Source organism: Scyliorhinus torazame, chromosome 12, assembly GCF_047496885.1.
Source record: "Scyliorhinus torazame isolate Kashiwa2021f chromosome 12, sScyTor2.1, whole genome shotgun sequence".
NCBI classification, from domain to species: domain Eukaryota; kingdom Metazoa; phylum Chordata; class Chondrichthyes; order Carcharhiniformes; family Scyliorhinidae; genus Scyliorhinus; species Scyliorhinus torazame.
The window spans coordinates 16,071,800-16,097,530 of NC_092718.1; the positions used below are offsets into that span (position 1 = coordinate 16,071,800).

Sequence of the window (25,731 nt, forward strand, 5' to 3'; positions counted from 1 at the left end):
GGACTTTCGTTACCTGGGGATCCAGATAGCTAAGAATTGGGGCACATTGCACAGGTTAAATTTAACGCGGTTGGTGGAACAGATGGAGGAGGATTTCAAGAGATGGGATATGGTATCCCTGTCAATGGCAGGGAGGGTGCAGGCGGTTAAGATGGTGGTCCTCCCGAGATTCCTCTTTGTGTTTCAGTGCCTCCCGGTGGTGATCACGAAGGCTTTTTTTAAAAGGATTGAAAAGAGCATCATAGGTTTTGTGTGGGCCGGGAAGACCCCGAGAGTGAGGAAGGGATTCTTACAGCGTAGCAGGGATAGGTGGGGGGCTGGCACTACCGAGCCTAAGTGAGTATTATTGGGCCGCTAATATTTCAATGGTGAGTAAGTGGATGGGAGAGGAGGAGGGAGCGGCGTGGAAGAGATTAGAGAGGGCGTCCTGTAGGGGGACTAGCCTACAGGCTATGGTGACAGCCCCATTGCCGTTCTCACCGAGGAACTACACCACAAGCCCGGTGGTGGTGGCTACACTGAAGATTTGGGGACAGTGGAGACGGCATAGGGGAAAGACTGGAGCCTTGGGGGGGTCCCCGATAAGAAACAACCATCGGTTTGCCCCGGGGGGAATGGATGGGGGATATGGAATGTGGCAAAGAGCAGGAATAACGCAACTGAAAGATCTGTTTGTGGATGGGAAGTTCGCGAGTCTGGGAGCGCTGACCGAGAAATATGGGTTGCCCCAAGGGAATGCATTCAGGTATATGCAACTGAGGGCTTTTGCGAGGCAACAGGTGAGGGAATTCCCGCAGCTCCCGACACAAGAGGTGCAGGACAGAGTGATCTCAAAGACATGGGTGGGGGATGGTAAGGTGTCAGATATATATAGGGAAATGAGGGACGAAGGGGAGACTATGGTAGATGAACTAAAAGGGAAATGGGAAGAAGAGCTGGGGGAGGAGATCGAGGAGGGGCTGTGGGCAGATGCCCTAAGCAGGGTAAACTCGTCGTCCTCGTGTGCCAGGCTAAGCCTGATTCAGTTTAAGGTATTACACAGGGCACATATGACTGGAGCACGGCTCAGTAAATTTTTTGGGGTGGAGGATAGGTGTGCGAGGTGCTCGAGAAGCCCAGCGAATCATACCCATATGTTTTGGTCATGCCCGGCACTACAGAGGTTTTGGATGGGGGTGACAAAGGTGCTTTCAAAAGTAGTAGGAGTCCGGGTCGAACCAAGCTGGGGGTTGGCTATATTTGGGGTTGCACAAGAGCCGGGAGTGCAGGAGGCGAGACAGGCCGATGTTTTGGCCTTTGCGTCCCTAGTAGCCCGGCGCAGGATATTGCTAATGTGGAAAGAAGCCAAGCCCCCGGGGGTGGAGACCTGGATAAATGACATGGCGGGGTTTATAAAGCTAGAGCGGATTAAGTTCGTCCTAAGGGGGTCGGCTCAAGGGTTCACCAGGCGGTGGCAACCGTTCGTCGAATACCTCGCAGGAAGATAGACGGAATGGGAAAAAGAAGGCAGCAGCAGCAGCCCAGGATCGGGCGGGGGGGGGGGGGGGGGGGGGGGGTGGGGAGAGAGAGAGAGGAGGAACCAGAAGGACTCTCAGGGTTGTTAATATATACTGTATAGTATGTATAGGTCGTTGCTACAGATAATTATATATTGGACTGTTAAATTATATTTTTGGAGAGTGTTACTTGTGACAAGGCAGTTGCCAATTAGGGCTAGTTTTCATTTTTGTTATTTATTATTTATTCATTTTTTGTTTATAAAATAGGTCATTGTTATTTGTGTTGTTATAATATTGTGTAAAGGATGCACAATGTACTGTGTTGGTTGACCAAAAATTTTCAATAAAATATTTAATTAAAAAAAAGAAAGCATTCTTTCTGGTTGTATCACAGCTTGGTATGGAGCCTGCTCTGACCACGACCGCAGGAAACTACAAACGGTCGTGAATGTAGCCCAGTCCATCACGCAAACCAGCCTCCCATCCATTGACTCTTATCTATAATTCCTGCTGTCTCAAAAAGGCAGCCAGCATATTTAAGGACACCACGCGCCCCGGACATACTCTCTTCCATCATCTTCCGTCAGGAAAAAGATACCAAAGTTTGAGGTCACGTACCAACCGACTCAAGAACAGCTTCTTCCCTACTGCCATCAGACTTTTGAATGGACCTACTTCGTATTAAGTTGATCTTTTGTCTACACCTTGCTATAACTGTAACATTATATTCTGCAGTCTCTCCTTCCTTCCCTATGTACGGTATGCATTGTTTGTACAGCATGCAAGAAACAATACTTTTTACTGTATAATACATGTGACTATAATAAATCAAATCAAATCTCATTCCAGAGCTTGAGCATAAAATCAAGGCTGATAACTTCACTACTGAGTGAGTGCTGCATTTTTGGAGGTGATGATACCTTAAATCGAGCCTCATTTGCTTGTCTGGGTGTAAAAGAACCCATGGCACTATTTAGAGAAGAGCATGGTAGTCCTGGCCAATATTTATCCTTCCATTAGCGTCACAAAAGAACAGCAATGTGATAATGACCAGTTTGCAGGAATTTGCTGTGCATATTGGCTACCGCATCCTGTGACTACACACCAAAAGTACTTTATTAGCTGTGAAGTGTTTGGGATGTCCATTAGTTGTGAAAACTGCTTATAAATGGAATTTTTACAAAAATAAACAGTTGCCAACAGTGAGTTTCTATATGGTGAATTCTAATAAAATTCAAGCACGTGGCTGAAACTGTGTCACCATAGACACTTGTGGCTGCACGGCAGTTCCTGTTGGACAACGCTGCTCTCGGGGATGCTTTTTTATATTTCAATTAAGACCATAAAGGGAGTTTTATTTCACATCAAGAACATCCATTTCCAAATTTAATTTTGACAAGGTACAAGAATGTTCGATTCTCTGCACTGACATCGTTATCTTGATGAATGGAAGCATTTATTTTACCCCCAAAAAATGCAAAGATGAGAACAAAGGAGATTTGAGGGAACAGCTTCAACTTACTAGTTCTTTCTCTGGTAGATTAATTCTCGTATTCAGTACAAACAGAAGCCGTGCTATATTGCAATGTATGTGTATAGAACAGATATTTCCTCTGATGGTTATCATTATTATATGCTGATTCCCAATCCTGGTATACAATCTACCACCAGTCTTCACCCAATTACATTTTTGTCACTGCACGCATACTGCGCTTAGTATGTTTGTGAAATTCTAAGTTTCATAGAAAGAAAATCTCATTTATTTAGCACATTTCATGTCGTCTTGATCTCCATAGTCATTGAATTACTTCTGAAGTGTATTCAGTCAGTCTTGTTTTGTAGCAATATGGTATGTTATTTCTATGGCCATTTTATCGGATTTGGTTAAAATGACAATGCTTTTTTCGGCAGTTTTAGCAGTTGAATTGCTAGTGCTGCAATCCTGCCACTGACGATCTGCCAAATAAATTGAGTACTTAAAAAATGCCTTTTAAAACAAAAAAATTAATGTAGTGTAATTTTTCCCTTTGCCCTGCAACTGTCATTTTCTTTCTGTCCTTTACTGATAAGTTACCCCTTACTCATTTTCTCTTGAATGTGCTGGCTGCACATACACCAGAAAATCCACTGGTACATTGTCCAAGAGACAATTCTTCTTTAGCGAGTTTGGATGTGAAGTGTTGGTGTTCTATTCGCTTTTTATTGGGGCCCACTCCACTTCCAACAGAAACCAATCCCAGCCTGCAGCAGTGCTCATTGAAGCCCACAAATACACATTATTTTAGCCCTTGGATAATAATGAAGAGCCAGAAGCTACTGCAACATTTTCTCTTCATTACCAGATTCTAGCTAGTATCAACCAACAACCATGCTAAGATTGGTTACAAATCATATATCCAAGCTTGTATATTTCTCGCCTATATTTAACCATTGAGTAGATGTTTTGGAGCAGGGAGGATAGGGCCACCATTATCATTGTAAAGGGATATGGGGAAAAAACAGGGAATTTGTCCTGAAAAGATAGAGCTGTCATTCCAACAAAACTGGTCTGCAAATCTGATGGGCTAAATGCCCTTCTCTGCACAAGTGCATGTTCTCCGATCCAAATGTACCTGCCCTCCGATCCAATTGGAGAGATGGCAGAATCACTGAATCTTTTTCAAAATTGCCTTTTTAAGAAGAAAATGTTTTAATTACCCTGGGGACAGGTGACCATAAGTATCTTTGTTTTTAAACAAAAAAAATCAAATAGAATATTTTTGAAGATGATTGGTCCTTTCTATCTTAGTACATTCCATAGATTTTAATCATCTACTAAGTGGCTCGGGCTAAATATAGCGCACAAACGCAAAGGTTCTATTGAGGAATAGGGGACAGAGAGTTAATTAAACCTCAAGGCGATAACCAATACAGTATTTTTAATGAACTGAAAAGTTTGCCCCCATTCCAGATTGAAGCTTGCATGTCATTCCTTTACCATAGCCAATATGAGACTATCACCACATGGTCCGTTTAAGAAAGCACGCGGCATTGCTTTCGCAATTTTAAATTAAATCTTAAAAACACGTGACTGTGTCAGGGATTTAGGTCTCCTCACATCTAATCTGATCGCATTATGATAACATACCTACTCATTAAAGCTGAAAATAGAAGAGTAATTGCTGTTAAACTGTGCTGATATTTTAGTCGGTAGGTAATTCATGCTATGAGTACCTTTCATTCTTTGTTGCATTTTATAAGGATGTTGAGGTCAATTATAATTGGACTGCTGTCCAGCCTAAAATCATAATGCATTTGGTAACTCCTTAAAATTATAACTACCGTTTTTATTTCAAAAGCAAAAGTCATTATAATGTTCATGGTTAAAATATGATCTTTTAATGTGATCATAAGAGTAAGTAAAGCATGTACAGAAAGGGTTAAAATCCTCTTGGTAACACATTGCCAAAGTGTAGCAGATGCCTGTAATACATAGCTATGGCCATCGTATTAACAACAGCTGTTCGACTAGAGGCCATCTAAATTAACATTTGAGGGCAGCAATAAACAAAATAACTGTCAAGCCTCTTTTGCAAGTGCCAGCTTTATGCAGATCAAAAGGTTAAAAAAAATTGCAAAAAGAAGCCTGTGTTAAAATTAACTTGGCAGCAACAAGACTCAAAATGATACATTACAATAAAGCCAGGGATATATGCCAAACATTCAAAATAGTGCCATGGTGCACCATCTTCCAGAGGTGCCAAAACACTGATGAAATTGTGGTCTGCTGTTAATTGCAGTTTGCAGTAACATTGGAAGTAGGGGAATGAGAAGAGTAAAGGTACTTGTGCCTTAGGGGAGGGTCATGAATTAATAATTGCCATGTGCCGGATGAGCCCTGTCATAGGAGCAGAAATGAGGAAGTTGCCTCGCAGAGGGCTATCAATCACTCACTGACCATAACTTCCAGTAATTAGTGTATTTTATGGTCACTTGCTTCAGTGGCTCGGAAGCACATATGCTCCAGTCGTGGCTAAACTTTGCTGAAGTAATATTCCAGAATGATTTATCTGCAAGCTGTACTGGGATGTAACCCTATATTGGTTGGAGCTTAGAGCTTAGCTCAATGCAAACGGCAGTGTTAGTTTAGATACATACAATTTGCACAGGCTGAGACCTCCATTCTATTACACTCAGCTGAAATCTCAGTTTATACAGTTCGGCCAAAAGGCAAGTATTTTCCTTCCTCTATTCCAAACATAATATAGCACCTGATAAGAGAACAGTCAGTAAATTTATTTTTTAATTACAGTGAAAAAGCATATATTTTAATTGATTTTTAAAAAAAAAAAGTTGTACAGCTAATTCAGTCATGAAGGTACCTGTGAAGTGATTAGAGCATATTTCTTCCTGGCCATGATAGGGTATTAGTGGCCCGCCTCCCTCTGTGGTTCCAACCATAAAGCAAATGTGTCACTTCATCACTTGGTTACTTGCATTTGTGCTGATTCACAGGGGTGAAGATTCTACAGGTTATCAGCTAATGGCTGTTATACATTAAAAATTGAAGCCACTCTCACACACAGCCCTTTCAAGGCTTTGCTCTTAAGCCCTGGACAGTTTCCTCAAGTGCAGCTGTGAACTAGCTGCTGAAGATTAAATTAATTTGTAATGCATTCTTGTCCTTACTCTGTAAATCCTGCACATTTAATAGAAGAACCACTTCAGGTTGGCTCTGTAGTTTCTAGACTGTGCCATGACCTTTTATTGTCAAGTTAACCTCACAAGCATCTTGTTTTCACTTCAGAGAAACAAAGGCTTTTAAATCCATTTGGATTTTACCTCTCGTAGGAAGATAGAGAATTGATTTAGGATTAGTAATAAATCACATCACTACTCTGAAGTATTAAATATATGTTGGCTTGAGAGAGACTTGGAACAGGCAATTTAAATATGCCATTTCACTGAACGATTCGCTGTATATGTAATATATGAATTGCCATATTCAAATATTTAAAAATTCCCTGAAGTAGGGCATATTTGACATTGATACTAAATGGGCAGTTCCGCACAGACGCCATAGATGATTGCTATGAAAAATTGAATAATATCACCCTGTTGCAGTCAGGGGTACTCTTCCAATATTGGAGCTAAGGTACAGTTTTGGGACAAAGTTGTGGAGTCTTTATTTTGTAATTACTTCTGCTGTTGCTGACCTGGAAATAATTAATACTTGCACTCCATGTTTTGAAAGTGTTCTATTTTTCAGCACAAACATAGTCACCCTAGAAGGGAGCAAATAAGAATCACACTATAAGTTTGACAGCTGCCATTTATAAAAGTTAATTTCGGCAATTATAATCATTCTAAGCTGGTTTTCCATAATAAGCTCGAAAAATTTTAATACTTTTTCATTTAATTTTAACATTAATTACAGTTAATTTACAGTTCTTTTCCTTATGTATTTTCTACTATACTTTGCCCATTAACATGTCTTTAACATGTGTATAGAAAAATTAAACATCAGGTTGTGTTGCAGAGCCTGACATATATGAACAAACTACAATTTTATGTCATGATCTCCTATGACATTGGTTATCATCTGGAACACTGGTGCAATGTTTAGCTGTTAACCTGGGCTGTGTGCCTTTAAAATCACTGCTCCGTATAAATTGTTGAGGTCAATTAAAGAGCAGATGTAATTAATTGTAAATTGCAGATTTTGGATTAATAACTGACTTTCACTTTACAGATAAAGTTGGACATATTTTCAGCAGAGGGGGTGTGTAAAATATGATTTGTGCCCAGCCCACCCCTGAGCTGTCCCCCATAAAATGCTCGGTGGATGGGTGCCAAAATCGACAGCCCGCCCGTTGTATTTAAATGAATAGTTGAAGATCAATTAGGCTTGTTAGTGGCCTATTGACTAAGATAATGCCCTGCCCATGCCATAGCAATTGGTGTGGGTCGGCAGGCAGGGGTGAGGAGGACGATTTTTTTTGTGTGTGTGGCTTAGTTGAGAAAATGACGGGAAGGAAGTGGGGGCACATCATTTGGGGGGAGACCAGATGGACATGGGGGCAACCCAACAAGAAGTCACCTCTCCCTCCTAAATCATCGTCTGCCCTCCAAAACCCAATCTTCTCTTCCCCCTCCCTGACTCTTCGATCCCTCCTTTGCCCTTAAAACGTGGCACTACTTACTTGGTTACAGCAGCCATCCATCTTCTGCATGCTCCTTCATACAATCAGGGCAGCGCCCACTACTGAGCTCTGGTGCTGCCAGGATTGCCAGAACTACTGGCCAACCTGATTGGCCGGCAGCTATAAAAGGTGGGACTATCTACCATTGAGGAGTGAAAGTGCCACTCAGCTGATTTAGCCCACCTTGAGTGTGTTATGCCTGTGTGGCAGATTTCTTTCTGATAGGTCGGCTGCTGGCGACCTTCCTTGTGTGGACATGAACAGTCCGCCTCTCCTATAAAAACCAGCCCAAAGTCTGACGTCCAGAGTCTGGCAGATGCATTCTAGATACAAGAGGCTGAATTCTCCGTTTCAGGGACTATGCCCCCACGCCGACGTGAAAACTGTGGTCTTTTACGCCAGAATAACTGGCATCAAAAGGCCACAGATTCACTGCCTTGCAGGGAGCTAGCAGGCAGCTGTTGTGGCGCTCGCAGCTCCAGCTGCTGATACGCCGCCCCCCCCCCCCCCCCCCCCCCCCCCCGCACTTCCGGGTCAGAGGCTGCGCATGGCGGCGGCCTCCAGCGGCCGTGCCGTGCTCCATGACGGACTCAGACCGTGGACCTGGACTGCGGAAATAGTGCCCCTGATCTGACCCGGACAGCCCGCACATTAAAAGCCCAGTCCTAGATGAGGACCTCCCGCTGCCCTCCGATCGGCCCACCCCCAACTGTGACGGCCGTGGACTGAGTCCGCAGCCGCCTCGCGAGTATCCCGAACGGCAGGACCAGATTAGATCCACGCCGTCGGGAATTCAGCCGGTCGGGGGCGTAGAATAACGGGGTGGGCCTCTGGCAATGCCCTCAGGTGGTGGATACTCTGCGCGGCGTACTGCCTGAGTATGCCGCTTTTCGGGGGGCGGAGAATCGACGAACCGGCGTCAGTCCCGATTTCACGCGGGAAACTGGATTCTCCACCCCGTTGCCGAACACGATTTCGGCGTCGGAGTGCGGAGAATCCAGCCCCAGATTTGTATTTACATTCACAGCTAATAATTTTTTTCAAAGCTGTGTAATAGGCAATACCATAGCTAATTTATGCAAAGCAAAGTCCCACAAATAATAATGAGGTGATTGAACTGTTTCTGGTCGAGTAGGTTGAGGGATAAATATTGGGCAGAACTCTGGGAGGTCTCGCTTGCTCTTCCGCAAATAGTGAAAGCAGTGTTATGGTCTATGTAAAGACCATAAAAAAATTGAATTTCCAGTTATTAGCTGAACGGATAATATGGCAGGATTTCACTTTTTTTCTTAATTTTTCCAATTAAGGGGCAATTTAGCGTGGCCAATCCACCTACCCTGAATATCTCTGGGTTGTGGGGGTGAGACCCACGCAGACATGGGGGTATGTGCAAACTCCACACAGACAGTGACCTGGGGCCGTGATTGAACCTGGGTCCTCGGTGCTGTAATGCAGCAATGCTAACCACTGCACCACAGTGTCGTCCACCAGATTTCACATTTTAAGACTTTTACTGTAATGAACAAACTGAAAGCACTCTTGACTAAACACTGCTTTTGTAGGTAGCTTATGCACAGTGGCAAATTGGTTAGCACTGCTGCTTCACAGAGTCAAGGGACCTGGGTTCGATTCTGGCCATGGGTGACTGTGTGGAGTTCTCCCCGTTTCAATACGAGTTTCCTCCAGGTGCTCCGTTTCCTCCCACAGTCCAAAGATGTACACGTTAAGTGGATTGACCATGATCCGTGTGCGGTATATGGGATAGGATGGGAGTGTGGGCCTAAGTAGAGTGCTCTTTCACAGCAGACTCAATGGGCCAAATGACTTCCTGCACTATAGGGATTCTAAATTTCAGAACCTGACGTCCCTTTTTTACTTGCAGCACCACTGAAAAGAAAGCAATCCATAGGTATACTTTACACTCTGTTTTAAGTATTCATTGAGTTTTCTAGGACAAAATTATTCTTAACTCCCCAGGGTTTATTCCATTCTTTTCTTTTCCCAGCCTGGAAACTTTTAATCCCAGAGCTGTCTTTCCTGGGAAGAGTTTTTTCTGGAGATTCCTCCTTTTAACTAAAACTAGGTAAAGCTTTCAGTCCCGTTTAAATCCTCACGTTTGGTCCTTTCAGTGAGTGGGAACGCCCACCCTCATTCCCGCTCGGTGAACCTTGGAAACCTTCAGCCTGTAGCTACTCTCTCTCCCAGATCCTGGCAGATTAAACTATGCCTGTGAGTTTCAGAGATATCTTAGAAACCCTGTCCTCTCAAAGCCCTTCTTCATGGCAACATGGATCACACATTAATTAGCTATTCACGTTAGCACAGTGATTGGCTGGGATTATGGTGTTGAAGGCGGAGCTGTAGTCAATAAATAGGAGTCTAATGTAGGAGTCCTTGTTTTCGAGATGCTCTAGGGATGAGTGTAGGGCCAGGGAAATGGTGTCTGATGTGGACTTTGTAGATTAGCAGTTTAACCACCATAAACACAGATGTTGCTGCCTCCATTGGCTCCAAGTGTGAATATCTTGCATCCTCTTCCAGGCAACAACCCTGGCCTTTTAATCTCATTCAAAAGATAGCATCACTGGTGGCAATCCATTGAGGTGTCAGCTTAGATTTTGTGCTCAAGTCCTGGAATAGGACTTCAACCTTCTCATGTAGAAGTGAGTGTGCCACATTAACACCGTCAATTGGAAGATATTTAGTGTCTTCCTCACATCAGTTAGATTTTAAAGTCAGGCCTTTTTTTAATTTCACAGAAATGTGCGTGAATATTTAAGACCTAAGTGCATGCTAGACATTTCATTTTTCTTTGAACATATCAACCTCCCAAGGCATTACACATGGTGAGTCAAGAAAGTGTGGTCTTGAATTGAATGAAGGTTAAATGGCAGAGGATAATTATATCGGGGAATGTGGAAATAAAGGTATCCATTTTAAAGTTATAAATGCTGTCCTCATTTTTATAGATTTCCGTAACAGGTTCCTTTGTCCACTTTTACAATGAAAATTGCTCATTTGTACTTGCCAAGTTGTGGGCCCAATTCCCTGGCTGCATAGCGCTCAAGCGAGAGCACAACGTGACCAGAGAATCTCTGGAGAGCCATCTTGCGGGCTTCCCGACAGCCTTCGCGCCTCACGGGATTCACCCAAGTCCCGCGAGGCGTCAGATTCGGAACTCCACCCAAAAACGACGGGACCCGAAGACGCTCGCGTGCGAAGATCGTAAACTTACTTAAGAGCTCCCTACCCAGGATATACTGACCTCCCTCGATTCACCAGCCTCCCAGGGTGACTGTAGGCTGGCGCAGATCAAGAACATGGACCAGGTGGAACGGCACCCGGGGGGTCTCCCAGGCCATGGGAGGCCCGTGACAGGTCAGGGATAGTGCAGGGTGACCCCCTGGCTCGAGGGGGGCCACGCCCATTAAAGGAGGGTGGAGGGGCTTTTGAAGGGTGGGGGTGTGCAGGGCAGGTAAGTAGTGGCCTCCAGGAGGTTGGGGGGGTGACGGGTAGAGGTCCTGGAAGGAAGGGTTTGCTGTAAGGGGGCTGGGGGTGCCTGATGAGTGTGGGACCCCCAGGGACCCCATAACTGGGTGTCCTCGTTTGGGGGGTGTGGGGTAGTGCCAACGTGGGTGGGGGGGAAGCTCACTTGGATATTGGGGCACCCTTTCAAAATGGTGGCCTGATCCCAGATTTCAGCTCCCCAGTGCTTAAAAAAAATTCTAAGCATGGGCTAAACTGGTGAGAAACACCCCCAGGGTCCCAAAAAATGACTAAGTGTCATTGAAAAGCGATGGGGAACTCGCCGGCAGAGTCGACCGGAAACTCCCTGGAAAAACCCGCCACAAATGAACTAAAACATTTTTGGGGAGAATCGCGCCCTGTATCTGCACCCTCCTGCCAGTGGGATTGCCAACTGCAATGCCCTCAATCAGTGTGTATAACATCAGCAATTTCCATTATAAATTTAGGCATAGGAATCTATAATGGCAGATTTTTTTTTATATATAGACATATTTGACGTTTACAAGTAGAAAATATAACCAGTTTGGAAGCCAGCTCAAAAGCCCAGAGCACCCTATTCTTAGTGCAGGATATGGTAAAGGGACTAGACAGAGGCCAAAGTGTCTTTCCCAAGGAGAGAGAGGTTATCAGGGTGAATAAACCTCAAGTGTTTTCTTCTAACTGGTACAACAGAAAATAGAAACAGAGGCCTGGGATTAATTTCCGCATAAAGAACAAAGAACAAAGAAAAGTACAGCACAGTAACCTGCGCCGACCACGCTGCCCGTCTAAACTAAAATCTTCTACACGTCCGGGGTCTGTGTCCCTCTATTCCCATCCTATTCATGTATTTGTCAAGATGCCCCTTAAATGTCACTATCGTCCCTGCTTCCACCATCTCCTCCAGCAGCGAGTTCCAGACAACCACTACCCTCTGTGTAAAAAAACTTGCCTCGTACATCTCCTCTAAACCTTGCCCCTCGCACCTTAAATCTATGCCCCCTAGTAATTGACCCCTCTACCATGGGAAAAAGTCTCTGACTGTCCACTCTATCTATGCCTTCATAATTTTGTAGACCTCTATCAGGCCGCTCCTCAACCTCCTTCGTTCCAGTGAGAACAAACCAGATTTATTCAACCTCTCCTCGTAGCTAATGCCCTCCATACCAGGCAACATCCTGGTAAATCTCTTCTGCACCCTCTCCAAAGCCTCCACATCCTTCTGGTAGTGTGGTGACCAGAATTGAACACTATACTCCCAAGTGTGGCCTAACTAAGGTTCTGTACAGCTGCAACATGACTTGCCAATTTTTATACTCAATGCCCCGGCCATTGAAGGCAAGCATGCCGTATGCCTTCTTGACTACCTTCTCCACCTGTGTTGCCCCTTTCAGTGACCTGTGGACCTGTACACCTAGATCTCTCTGACTTTCAATACTCTTGAGGATTGACTTCCGGGTGCGGCGATGACCAGCTAAGTCGCACGTTTCGGCAGCTCCCGGTGGAACGGACTTTTGGGCTCTTGATAGGAGCCCCAACGGCAATTTTAACGGCTAAAAACACCGTGCGGTAAACCAGAAGGGTATTCCCCCTGGACACGGATGGAAAAAGGAGAGGAAAGTGGCCGGATTGCAGCGGATCCTTTGGAACAGCGGCAAGGAAGGCAAGCAAAAACCAAGATGGCGTCGGAAGGTGGCAGTTTCATATGGGGCCCTGAACAACAAGAGTTCTTGAAATGCTGCGTGGAGGAGATAAAAAAGGAAATGAAGAAAGAGTTGTTGGCCCCGATACTACAGGCGATCGAAGGGCTAAAGGAGGAACAAAAGACCCAGGAGCAGGAGCTTCGGGTCGTGAAGACGAAAGCAGCCGAGAACGAGAACGATATACAGGGCCTGGTATTGAAGACGGAGATACAGGAGGCACATCAGAAACGATGTGTGGAGAGGTTGGAGGCACTGGAAAACAACGCAAGGAGGAACAACCTGAGGATTCTTGGCCTTCCTGAAGGTGTGGAGGGGGCGGACGTCGGGGCATATGTGAGCACGATGCTGCACTCGTTAATGGGAGCGGAGGCCCCGACGGGTCCGTTGGAGGTGGAGGGAGCGTACCGAGTTATGGTGCGAGGATCGAGAGCAGGAGAAACTCCCAGAGCCATAGTGGTGAGATTCCTCCGTTTTAAGGATAGAGAAATGGTCCTTAGATGGGCGAAGAAAACTCGGTGCTGTGAATGGGAGAACGCGGTGATCCGCGTTTATCAAGACTGGAGTGCGGAGGTGGCGAGAAGGAGGGCGAGCTTTAATCGGGCCAAGGCGGTGCTTCATAAAAGGAAGATAAAATTTGGAATGCTGCAACCGGCAAGACTGTGGGTCACATATCAAGGGAGGCACCACTACTTTGAGACGGCGGATGAAGCGTGGACTTTTATTGTAGAGGAAAAACTGGAATGAGTGGATTATTAAAAAGAACGTTTGGACAAAGTGGTGGGGCGAATGTGGGGGGCGAAGAGGGGTTTTATGTTCTAATCGTGCGGTATGGTAACTTTTCTTTCTCCCACAGGTGGTGATGGGGGAGGTGGGGAGGGAGAGGAGATGGGGCGTTGGCCATGGGAGGCGGGGCTGAGGGAGAAGCGCGGGCTTGGTTCCCGCGCTATGATAATTATGGCGGGAATAGAGAAGCAGGAAGGAGGGGGCGTCGCACGGTGCGAGCCGTGTTCACGGGGGGAAGCCGAGGTCAGCCAGAGTTTGCTGACTTCTGGGGGCAACATGGGGGAGTAATTACGCTAGCGGGGGGGGGTGGGAGGGGGGAATTACTGGGTTGCTGCTGCTGGGGAAAGGGGGGAGTGGGTACGGGAGAGGATGGGCGGGGGGCACCGCCTGGGGGAGATACAGCTGCGTGGGAACTGGGTGAGAAGCTGGAAAAAGATGATGGCTAACCGGCAAGGGGGGGGTGGGAAGCCCCCCAACTCGGCTGATCACGTGGAACGTGAGAGGGCTCAACGGGCCGATAAAGAGGGCACGAGTACTCGCACACCTTAAGAAACTTAAAGCAGATGTGGTTATGTTACAGGAAACGCACCTGAAACTGATAGACCAGGTTAGGCTGCGCAAAGGATGGGTGGGGCAGGTGTTCCATTCGGGGCTGGATGCGAAAAACAGGGGGGTGGCTATATTAGTGGGGAAGCGGGTAATGTTCGAGGCAAAGACTATAGTGGCGGATAACGGGGGCAGATACGTGATGGTGAGTGGCAAACTACAGGGAGAGATGGTGGTTTTGGTAAACGTCTATGCCCCGAACTGGGATGATGCCAATTTTATGAGGCGGATGCTAGGACGCATTCCGGACCTAGAGATGGGAAAGCTGATAATGGGGGGAGATTTCAATACGGTGTTGGAACCAGGGCTGGATAGGTCGAAGTCCAGGACTGGCAGGAGGCCGGCAGCAGCCAAGGTGCTTAAAGATTTTATGGAGCAGATGGGAGGTGTGGACCCGTGGAGATTCAGTAGACCTAGGAGTAAGGAGTTCTCGTTTTTCTCCTATGTCCATAAAGTCTATTCGCGCATAGACTTTTTTGTGTTGGGTAGGGCATTGATCCCGAAGGTGAGGGGAACGGAATATACGGCTATAGCCATTTCGGATCATGCCCCACACTGGGTGGACTTGGAGATAGGGGAGGAAACAGGAGGGCGCCCACCCTGGAGAATGGACATGGGACTAATGGCGGATGAGGGGGTGTGCCTAAGGGTGAGGGGATGTATTGAAAAGTACTTGGAACTCAATGACAATGGGGAGGTTCAGGTGGGAGTGGTCTGGGAGGCGTTGAAGGCGGTGGTTAGGGGGGAGCTGATATCAATAAGGGCACATAAAGGGAAGCAGGAGAGTAAGGAACGGGAGCGGTTGCTGCAAGAACTTTTGAGGGTGGACAGACAATATGCGGAAGCACCGGAGGAGGGATTGTACAGGGAAAGGCAAAGGCTGCATGTGGAATTTGACTTGCTGACTACAGGCACTGCAGAGGCACAATGGAGGAAGGCGCAGGGTGTACAGTATGAATATGGGGAGAAGGCGAGCAGATTGCTGGCACACCAATTGAGGAAAAGGGGAGCAGCGAGGGAAATAGGGGGAGTGAGGGACGAGGAAGGAGAGATGGAGCGGGGAGCGGAGAGAGTGAATGAAGTGTTCAAGAGATTTTATAAAAAATTGTATGAAGCTCAACCCCCGGATGGGAGGGAGAGAATGATGGACTTTTTGGATCGGCTGGAAATTCCCAAGCTGAAAGAGCAGGAAAGGATGGGACTGGGAGCACAGATCAAGGTAGAAGAAGTGGCGAAAGGAATTAGGAACATGCAGACGGGAAAGGCCCCGGGACCGGACGGATTCCCAGTTGAATTCTACAGAAAATATTTGGACTTGCTCGCCCCGGTACTGACGAGGACCTTTAACGAGGCAAAGGAAAGGGGACAACTGCCCCCGACTATGTCTGAAGCAACGATATCGCTTCTCTTAAAGAAGGAAAAGGACCCGCTACAATGCGGGTCCTACAGACCAATTTCCCTCCTAAATGTGGATGCCAAGGTCCTGGCCAAGGTAATGGCAATGAGAATAGAGGAATGTGTCCCGGGGGTGGTTCACGAGGACCAAACTGGGTTTGTGAAGGGGAGACAGCTGAACACGAATATACGGAGGCTGTTAGGGGTAATGATGATGGCCCCACCAGAGGGTGAAACGGAGATAGTAGTGGCGATGGATGCCGAGAAAGCATTTGATAGAGTGGAATGGGATTATTTGTGGGAGGTGTTGAGGAGATTTGGTTTTGGAGAGGGGTATGTTAGATGGGTGCAGCTATTGTATAGGGCCCCAGTGGCGAGTGTGGTCACGAATGGACGGGGATCGGCATATTTTCGGCTCCATAGAGGGACAAGGCAGGGATGTCCTCTGTCCCCATTACTGTTTGCACTGGCGATTGAGCCCCTGGCGATAGCGCTGAGGGGTTCCAAGAGATGGAGGGGAGTACTTAGGGGAGGAGAAGAACACCGGGTATCTTTATATGCGGATGATTTGCTACTATATGTGGCGGATCCGGCGGTGGGGATGCCAGAAATAATGCGGATACTTGGGGAGTTTGGGGATTTTTCAGGGTATAAATTGAACATGGGGAAGAGTGAGCTGTTTGTGGTGCATCCAGGGGAGCAGAGTAGAGAAATAGAGGACCTACCGTTGAGGAAGGTAACAAGAGACTTTCGTTACCTGGGGATCCAGATAGCTAAGAATTGGGGCACATTGCACAGGCTAAATTTAACGCGGTTGGTGGAACAGATGGAGGAAGATTTCAAGAGATGGGATATTGTAGCACTGTCAATGGCAGGGAGGGTGCAGGCGGTTAAGATGTGGTCCTCCCGAGATTCCTCTTTGTGTTTCAGTGCCTCCCGGTGGTGATCACGAAGGCTTTTTTTAAAAGGATAGAAAAGAGCATCATGGGTTTTGTTTGGGCCGGGAAGACTCCGAGAGTGAGGAAGGGATTCTTACAGCGTAGTAGGGATAGGGGGGGGCTGGCACAACCGAGCCTAAGTGAGTACTATTGGGCCGCTAATATTTCAATGGTGAGTAAGTGGATGGGAGAGGAGGAGGGAGCGGCGTGGAAGAGATTAGAGAGGGCGTCCTGTAGGGGGACCAGCCTGCAGGCTATGGTGACAGCCCCATTGCCGTTCTCACCGAGGAACTACACCACGAGCCCGGTGGTGGTAGCTACACTGAAGATTTGGGGACAGTGGAGACGACATAGGGGAAAGACCGGAGCATTGGGGGGTCCCCGATAAGAAACAACCATAGGTTTTCCCCGGGGGGAATGGATGGGGGATATGGAATGTGGCAAAGAGCAGGAATAACGCAACTGAAAGATCTATTTGTGGATGGGAAGTTTGCAAGTCTGGGAGCGCTGACCGAGAAATATGGGTTGCCCCAAGGGAATGCATTCAGGTACATGCAATTGAGGGCTTTTGCGAGGCAACAGGTGAGGGAATTCCCGCAGCTCCCGACACAAGAGGTGCAGGACAGAGTGATCTCAAAGAAATGGGTGGGGGGTGGTAAGGTGTCGGATATATATAGGGAAATGAGGGACGAAGGGGAGACTATGGTGGATGAACTAAAAGGGAAATGGGAAGAAGAGCTAGGGGAGGAGATCGAGGAGGGGCTGTGGGCAGATGCCCTAAGCAGGGTAAACTCGTCGTCCTCGTGTGCCAGGCTAAGCCTGATTCAGTTTAAGGTATTACACAGGGCACATATGACTGGAACACGGCTCAGTAAATTTTTTGGGGTGGAAGATAGGTGTGCGAGGTGCTCGAGAAGCCCAGCGAATCATACCCATATGTTTTGGTCATGCCCGGCACTACAGGGGTTTTGGGTGGGGGTGACAAAGGCGCTTTCAAAAGTAGTAGGAGTCCGGGTCGAACCAAGCTGGGGGTTGGCTATATTTGGGGTTGCACAAGAGCCGGGAGTGCAGGAGGCGAGAGAGGCCGATGTTTTGGCCTTTGCGTCCCTAGTAGCCCGGCGCAGGATATTGTTAATGTGGAAAGAAGCCAAGCCCCCGGGGGTGGAGACCTGGATAAATGACATGGCGGGGTTCATAAAGCTAGAGCGGATTAAGATCGTCCTAAGGGGGTCGGCTCAAGGGTTCACCAGGCGGTGGCAACCGTTCGTCGAATATCTTGCGGAAAGATAGATGGGGGGAAAAAGAAGGCAGCAGCAGCAGCCCAGGATTTGGGGGGGGGGGGGGGGGGGGGGGGGGGGTGGATGGAAGGGGGGGGGGGGCGGGGGGGGGTGTAGCCTGTGACAAGGCAGTTGCCAATTAGGGCTAGTTTTCATTTTTGTTATTTAATATTTATTTATTTTTTGTTTTCTGTTTATATAAAATAGGTCATTGTTATCTGTATTGTTATAATGTGTAAAGGTTGCACAATGTACTGTGTTGGTTGACCAAAAATTTTCAATAAAATATTTATTAAAAAAAAAAAAAATACTCTTGAGGATTCTACCATTCACTGTATATTCCCTACCTGTATTAGACCTTCCAAAATGCGTTACCTCACATTTGTCCGGATTAAACTCCATCTGCCATCTCGCCGCCCAAGTCTCCAAATCATCTAAATCCTGCTGTATCCTCTGACAGTCCTCATCGCTATCCGCAATTCCACCAACCTTCGTATCGTCCGCAAACGTATGAATCAGACCAGTTACATCTTCCTCAAAATCATTGATATATACTACGAACAGCAACGGTCCCAGCACTGATCCCTGCGGAACACCACTAGTCACAGCCCTCCAATCAGAAAAGCACCCTTCCATTGCTACTCTCTGCTTCTATGACCTAGCCAGTTCTGTATCCATCTTGCCAGCTCACCTCTGATCCCGTGTGACTTCACCTTCTGTACCAGTCTGCCATGAGGGACCTTATCAAAGGCCTTACTGAAGTCCATATAGACAACATCCACTGCCCTACCTGCATTAATTAACAAGAATAAACGAGGGAGAATGTTAATAAGAAGTAGGCTGGCCGATGCACATGATGTGAAATAAATGTAGACTTGTGTGACATTTTATTGGGCTATTGAAATTCTCAACATACCTCGTATATAAAGAATTTCTTCAAAAGTCCACCTATTGTTGTTTTCTAGACAAACACAACCATTATGATCACAGCAAAAAAGAATAATGAGCTGAATGACCAATTGATTTACTCTTTTTGCATGGTAATTGAGGGAATGCTATTGGCCCAAACTCTGAAAACTACCTTATTTAGTGACCTATCTGAGCAAGGACATAGACATCCTCCCCGTTATCTCCCCACATATATATTATAACATTATTAGATTGATGAATGAGTAACATTTTCATTTTGTACACTTAAGTATGGAAAAGGCCGCATTACAATGATAGATTTTGCTTGAACAGTTTATGTTGCAAGAGAGCATTATGAGCTGTGTAATAGGATATAATAGTGGTTGCAGACCTAATCAAAGAAGCAGTTTTAGATAATAGTAACACACAAGAATTTCACAATATTAAAGGACCCTGGCTGCCTTAATAGCTCAATTGGTAAAGACAGTATGCAACTGAGAAATGCAGACTTGGGTAAATTTGCAGTTTGTGCTCCATTTTTACTAGCGGCAGGTGGCCCTCTGCCGTGTGGGGAGACCACCTGATTAACCATGGTGGCTTCTGTGTGTGGGCAGATGATTTTGAACTTTCCCACCGGCATCCTGTGGTTCACAGTGGGGCTCCCCTGTGGCGACGGCTGTCCCTGCAGTAAGATGCCCCAATGATTCCTCACCCAACCCCCTCACCCTCCTGCTCACTCCATTCCTTAACCCTTCTGTTCACCCAGAGCCAGCCTGATGTGCCTCGCAAGCCCGACCCCACTTAACTTGTTCCAAGGGTGACATCCATTCTGCTTTTCCAACTGAGTGCAGTCCCAGCAATGGTCACCACTCTCGCTGCTAGGACTGAAGAGTGGCTGATCTTCCGATGGCTGGCAACTTGGAGGTGGCATATCATTCCTTAAACTTTAACATCTGTTGTTGTGAAAGTGTGAGAATCCATTATTAAGGAAGTAATATCAGGACATTTGGAAAGTCAAAACGCTATCCGTCAGAGTCAGCATGGTTTTATGAAGGGTAAATCATGTTTTACTAATTTGCTAGAGTTCTTCGAAGATGTAACAAGTCAAATAGATAATGGGGATCCTGCAGATGTATACTCCGGCAGGAGTTTGATATGGTGCCGCACAGAAGGTTCGACCACATGAAGTTAGGGGTAATTTATTAGCTTGGATAGAATATTGACTGACGAACAGAAGACAGAGATTCAGGATAAATGGGTCTTTTTTTGGATGACAAAAGTAACTAGTGGGGTGTCACAGGGTTCGGTCCTTGGGCCCCATCTATTTACAATCTATATTAACAACTTGGTTACAGGGAAAGAAGGTTCTAAAGCCCAATTTGCAAATAACACAAAACTGGGTGGGTAAGTAAGTTGCAATGAGGAAATAACCTAACAAATGGATATTGATAGATTAGGTGTAGGTGAGTGGGCCAAAATGTGGCTGATGGAGTTTAAAGTGTGAGGTTATCCATTTGGATCGGAAAAATGGAAAGAGAACTTATCTAAATGGGGAGAGACTTCGGGGTACTGTGGTGCAGAGGATGTCTTTGTGCATGAGTCGCAGAAAACTAGCATGCAGGTACAGCAGGTAATAAAGCAAATAATAGAGTATAACAGTAAGGAAGTGTTGTTGCAACTATACAAGGCATTAGTGAGACCGCACGTGGACGATGTAGCTGCATTGGAGGCAGTTCAGAGGAGGTTCACTAGATTGATTCAGAGATGAGGAGTTTGTCTTATAAACAGATATTGAGCTCCCGGCCCCATGTCTGCGTGGGTCTCACCCCCACAACAGAAAGATGTGCAGGATAGGTGGATTGACCATGCTAAATTGCCAATGAATTAGAAAAAAGAGAATAGGGCAGTTTACATTTATAAATCAAAATGTAGAGATATTGAGCAGTTTAAGCCTTTACTCTCTAGAGTTTAAAAGAATGAGGGGTGACCAAATTGAGGTATGAAAGATGATAAAAGGTATGGATAAAGTAGACATGGAGCAGATGCTTCCTCTTGTGGGGCATTCTAGAACAAGAGGTCATCGTCTCAGGATAAGGGGTAGCAAATTTAAAACTGAGATCAGGAGAAACTACTTAACCCTGAATCTGTGGAATTTGCTACCTCTGAGTGCAGTGGATGCTGGGATAACGAGTAAATTCAGGGAGGAGTTAGACAGAGTTTTAATTAGTAATGGGTTGAAGGGTTGCGGAGAACGGACTGGACGGTGGTGTTGAGGCAATGACTTTGTTTTAAATACATTTAGAGTACCCAATTATTTTTCTTTTCCAATTAAGGGGCAATTTCGCGTGGCCAATCCACCTACCCTGCACATCTTTGGTTTGTGGGGCTGGAAACCCACGCAGACATGGGGAGAATGTGCAATCTCCACACAGACAATGACATAAGGCCGGGATTCGAACCCGGGTCCTCAGCGCCGTAGCCCCAATGCTAACCACTGCACCCCGTGCCGCCCCTAATTGGGGCAATGATGAGACCAGTTATGATCGTATTGAACAGTGGAGCAGGCTCGTGAGGCTAAATTTCCTATTCCTGCTCCTAGTTCTGATGTTCTTATCATAGAATTTTCATAGAATTTACAGTGCAGAAGGAGGCCATTCGGCCAATCGAGTCTGCACCAGCTCTTGGAAAGAGCGCCCTACCCAAGATCCACATCTCCACCCTATCCCCATAATCCAGCAACCCCACCCAACACGAAGGGCAATTTTGGACACTAAGGGCAATTTATCATGGCCAATCCACCTAACCTGCACATCTTTGGACTGTGGGAGGAAACTGGAGCACCCGGAGGAAACCCACGCACACACGGGGAGGATGTGCAGACTCCACACAGACAGTGACCCAAGCCGGAATCGAACCTGGGACCCTGGAGCTGTGAAGCAATTGTGCTATCCACAATGTTCTTATGTTCTAAGAAAGAAAAATTCTGTCTCGTTCCAGCTTCCAGCCCTTGGCCTGTCGCCCTGTAGGTAACAGCACCTCATGCACGAATCTGGTGTCCTTGATTAATAAGGGGATTTGTTTATTAATAAGGGGATCAGGGGTTACGCAGGAGAATGGGGATGAGAAATATATTAGCCGTGATCAAATGGTGGAGCAGACTACATGGACTGAATCGCCTAATTCTGCTCCTATATCTTATGATCTTGTATTCCAAAGGGAAGGGAATCCCGACAGCAGCTGTCAAATCCGATTGGACCTCCTTGAATTAGCTGAGCCTCTGCCCATCTTTCGAGTATGACATCCAGGCCTTTACTCCCACAAAACCCAGCCCTCTACATGCCCTTGCAAAGAGTAGGATAATGGAAAAAAGTGTAGAATTTGTGATTTCAGAGATGCTCTTACAAGCTTTTAGTCTGTCTTTGTAAATGTAAGAATTACAAACAATAGTATATGCATTTTCTGACATGATTGTCCATTAATGTATTGGTTTGAGTTTCTAGAATGCTGGTAATGACCAAGGGCACACATTAGTGAACTGAATTGTTTAACCTTGCCATAGGATCCTTCGTCACAATGTACAAAACCCCACACATTTCTTATTATTTATGCGGTAAAGATCTTGAAAGTATTCAACAACAAAGTATTTTATTTTGCTTGAAATGATTCTTGCATTATCCCATAATGCACTCTAGTTAGCTATTCACATTCCAGGAAATGGTCTGTAACATTAGACGCTTTGATGATATTGTAGTAAGCTACCTTTACACCGTTTCACTGAAACAGATCAAACTTGCACTGTTCCTATGTAAGACTGGGGGGAAAAAATGTATTCATGTGTCTGCAAAAGCTGTGATTTGGACTCAGCAGCGGAACGGTGGTTGATAATTTTCATCAGGGCTGCATCCTTCTGGAGATACAGCCTCGTTCAACCCCTGGTGATACAGACAGGCAAAATTAAGAAGGACATTAGAGCTTCATTAAATCTGAAGCACATTTAGTACAGTGAAATATCTGCAGGCTATTTCTTAGAAGATTACATAGTATGCTGTGTGTTCTCTTTTCTTTTAAAATTGCTCAGTGTAGGAATGTATCCATGATTAAGATAAAATCCAATATTAAACTTGTGTTTAAATTACCTTTTTAAAAAGGTTTTGCATTTTAGAAGCGATTTTAAAAATAAAATTCTGAAGTATTAATTTGATTTAGGTTTTTTTAGAAGAATTTGAGGTCTTGTCTTACAGTGCGACTATGCCCCACATGCAGATCCGTAACTAGACAAATATTATTTCCTTTTGCAGCTTGCTCTTGGGAGGTTTCCATATCCTCAGGTAAGATTGTTCATTACTGGCTTTTGCCACCATGACATTCATCCCTATGTATGAAGGTACAAGGGAGCAATCCTGAAAGTTTGTGCCACATACAAATAAAACTGCAGTGTTAAATTGAAATATGTTATCTGTCCAATGCTTTGGAAACCATTTTTTATCCCCTTTCCCCCCCCCTCTCCAGCTGTGGTCTGTATAGACTAAAGAGTCTCTGGTTTGGCTGATTTAAAAGTCTTGTCGGCCTACATTCTTTGAGCATCCATTAACTTGTTATTATTATGCAAATAAGAATTGTATTACACATACAAATATATGCATGGTTAGATTGTATGTGTGTGTCACAAGCATGCTTACTGAATAATCAGCTCAGATTTCCTCCTCTTGCTGATATTTTCTTTTCTGTTCGCTCTCCCCCAAAGTTTTTTTTGAAAATTACGACAATGACTCTTGTATCTGTTTTTGAAGGATTTCCAATGACTGTTGCATATTGTACGGCTAAGCAGGTTGATGCAAGTCAGCATATTAACCAAGTGTATGATTGATTGAATATTACATATATGATTTACTGGTGCAAGTGTAAGAGATTTTGCTTCCCTTTCCATAAGAAGGAAGGAGGGGGGGGGAAATGACTGACTTCTCTTAGGCTGTGAAACCAGGCCGGGTTAATAAATTACATTGAAATGACCCGAAGTAAAAATAACTTCTGTGCAAATAGTGCCCCTGGTATTGTAAAGCTTTGAATGTTTTCACACCCCATTAATTTATTACTTCTCTTTCTTCATCTTTAAATTTCATTTTTTTTAAATTCAGACTCCCTGCTGCAGTAGTGATTTTCATCTTGTTGTTAATTTTCCCTGCTCCATATGGAGCTCCAGACATTTCACCTGGAGGCTGTACTAGATTTTGCTGTAGTGATCGCACTTCCGGAGGCCAAAACTGTCAGTTAAGGTTCCTGGTGCATCTGTCTGCACCAGGCATTTTTTGCTGGCACTGAGAGTGTGAATAACAAATTGGATGCACCTGAGATTTGGATGATTAGTGTGTTTGTGTATCAGTGCTATGTATGTACTCCTTGTAAGCAGATAGCTCTGGGGGGGGGGCCTAAATAGCCGCCATAGGTGGAACTGTGCTCAAACCTTGCGTTTTGGCTTCCCCGCTGTAAACATCCCTCACATTAAGAGGCTCGAAATATTTCATCCTGCTTTGTCATTGATTAGAGAAGAGTCTTTAATTTCATTTCACCCCATGTTGTGATTAATTTGCATTCTTTGTCAGAAGTTAATGAAGTTTTTTACGGTTCACGCTGAAAATCCTTGAAGACATCTTATTTGATCTTCTGTTTATACAACCGCCGGCAGATGCTGTTTTGATTGATAGCACGCTTTCATTCCCCAAGTTATTTTAAGCAACTGCTCTGTTTTGAATACAATATATAGCTACTATTTTCCTTTTCTCATCGGGGGAAAAACATTAACAGGAATTTATGCTAAAAACTGACACTAGCCTCTGGGAGGTTAGTCTCCTCTGTTGCTGCTTAAAATGTTTTTGGTCTTTATGTAGCTCTAATTTAATGAAAAGTAAAAGTTTGCTGAATAGATGTCGAGTACTAATTGGAGTCAATGCAGGACAGTCCCTGAAGCGGCATGTACCAGGGTTTCTTCCTTTTTTTGCATATAATCCATATTATTGACACTACTTGCCCTGAACATTTTCATTCAGATGCAGACAACTCATCAAGGGTTTAAATGCTTGTTTGACTTGGAAACTGCAGTTACAAATTAAAAAATTGTTTTTCTTTTGTAAATTGACACCTTCTAGAATTTTAAATAAATCCTTATTTAAACATTCATTTCAGGACGAATGTTTCTCATAATTGCAGATTCAATTATAGTTTTTGTCCTGAACTAATTTATTGTGATATAATGTCAACAAATCCCATGAATATTTGAACTATAAAGTCCTGTTTCACAAGGGAAGCTGACTGCTTCAGTTGCAAATATTAAAAGAATTTGCTGGGGTAATTGAGTTAATGTTAAAGTATCACAAATAATTCTTAACAGTTCATCAGTTTATCTAAAATTACAATTCCTGCCAATTTTAGTTTGTCTACATATGTATTGTGTGATATTTCAATAATGCATTGGCTTTATAAATAGTAGCATAGAGTAGAAGGCTAAGGAGATTATAATGAATCTTTATAAAACACTGGTTCAGCCTCAGCTGGTGTATAGTTTCTAATTCTGGGCACTGCACTTTGGAAAGGATGAGAAGACTTTAGAGATGGAGCAGAAAAGATTTACAAGTATTATTCCAGGGGTGATCGACTTCAGTTACATACAGAGATTGGAGAAGCTGGGGTTGTTCTCCTTAGAAAAGGTTGAGAGGTGTTCAAACCAGAGGGGTTCAGACAAAGTAGTGAGAAATTGTTCCAATTGGCAGAATGGTTGAGATCCAAATGACACCAATTTACGGTCATGAGCAAAGAAAACTCAATAGTGACTAACTTTTTTGTGCAGCGAGTAGTTTGGATCTGGAATGCGCTAAGAGTGTGATGGAGGCAGGTTCAAAAGGGAATTGGATAAGCAACTGAAGAGAAACAAAATTGCA

The 25,731-nt window shown here is 45.0% G+C and overlaps 1 protein-coding gene across 18 annotated transcripts in view; it reads left to right on the forward strand.

Moving 5' to 3' along the window:
• Positions 1-25,731, forward strand: part of map2k5 (mitogen-activated protein kinase kinase 5) — a 426,928-nt gene that overhangs the window by 330,152 nt on the left and 71,045 nt on the right. For 16 of the 18 annotated variants that reach the window (XR_011933854.1, XM_072470457.1, XM_072470459.1 and 13 more), the window contains one exon: positions 23,098-23,127. The exons of the other annotated variants lie outside the window; for them this stretch is intronic. Coding sequence is in view for 15 of the 16 variants with exons in the window: in XM_072470457.1 (XP_072326558.1) it covers positions 23,098-23,127 (30 nt within the window). In the remaining variant the exon portion in view is untranslated. The remainder of the gene's footprint in view (positions 1-23,097; positions 23,128-25,731) is intronic. 18 annotated transcript variants of the gene reach the window in all.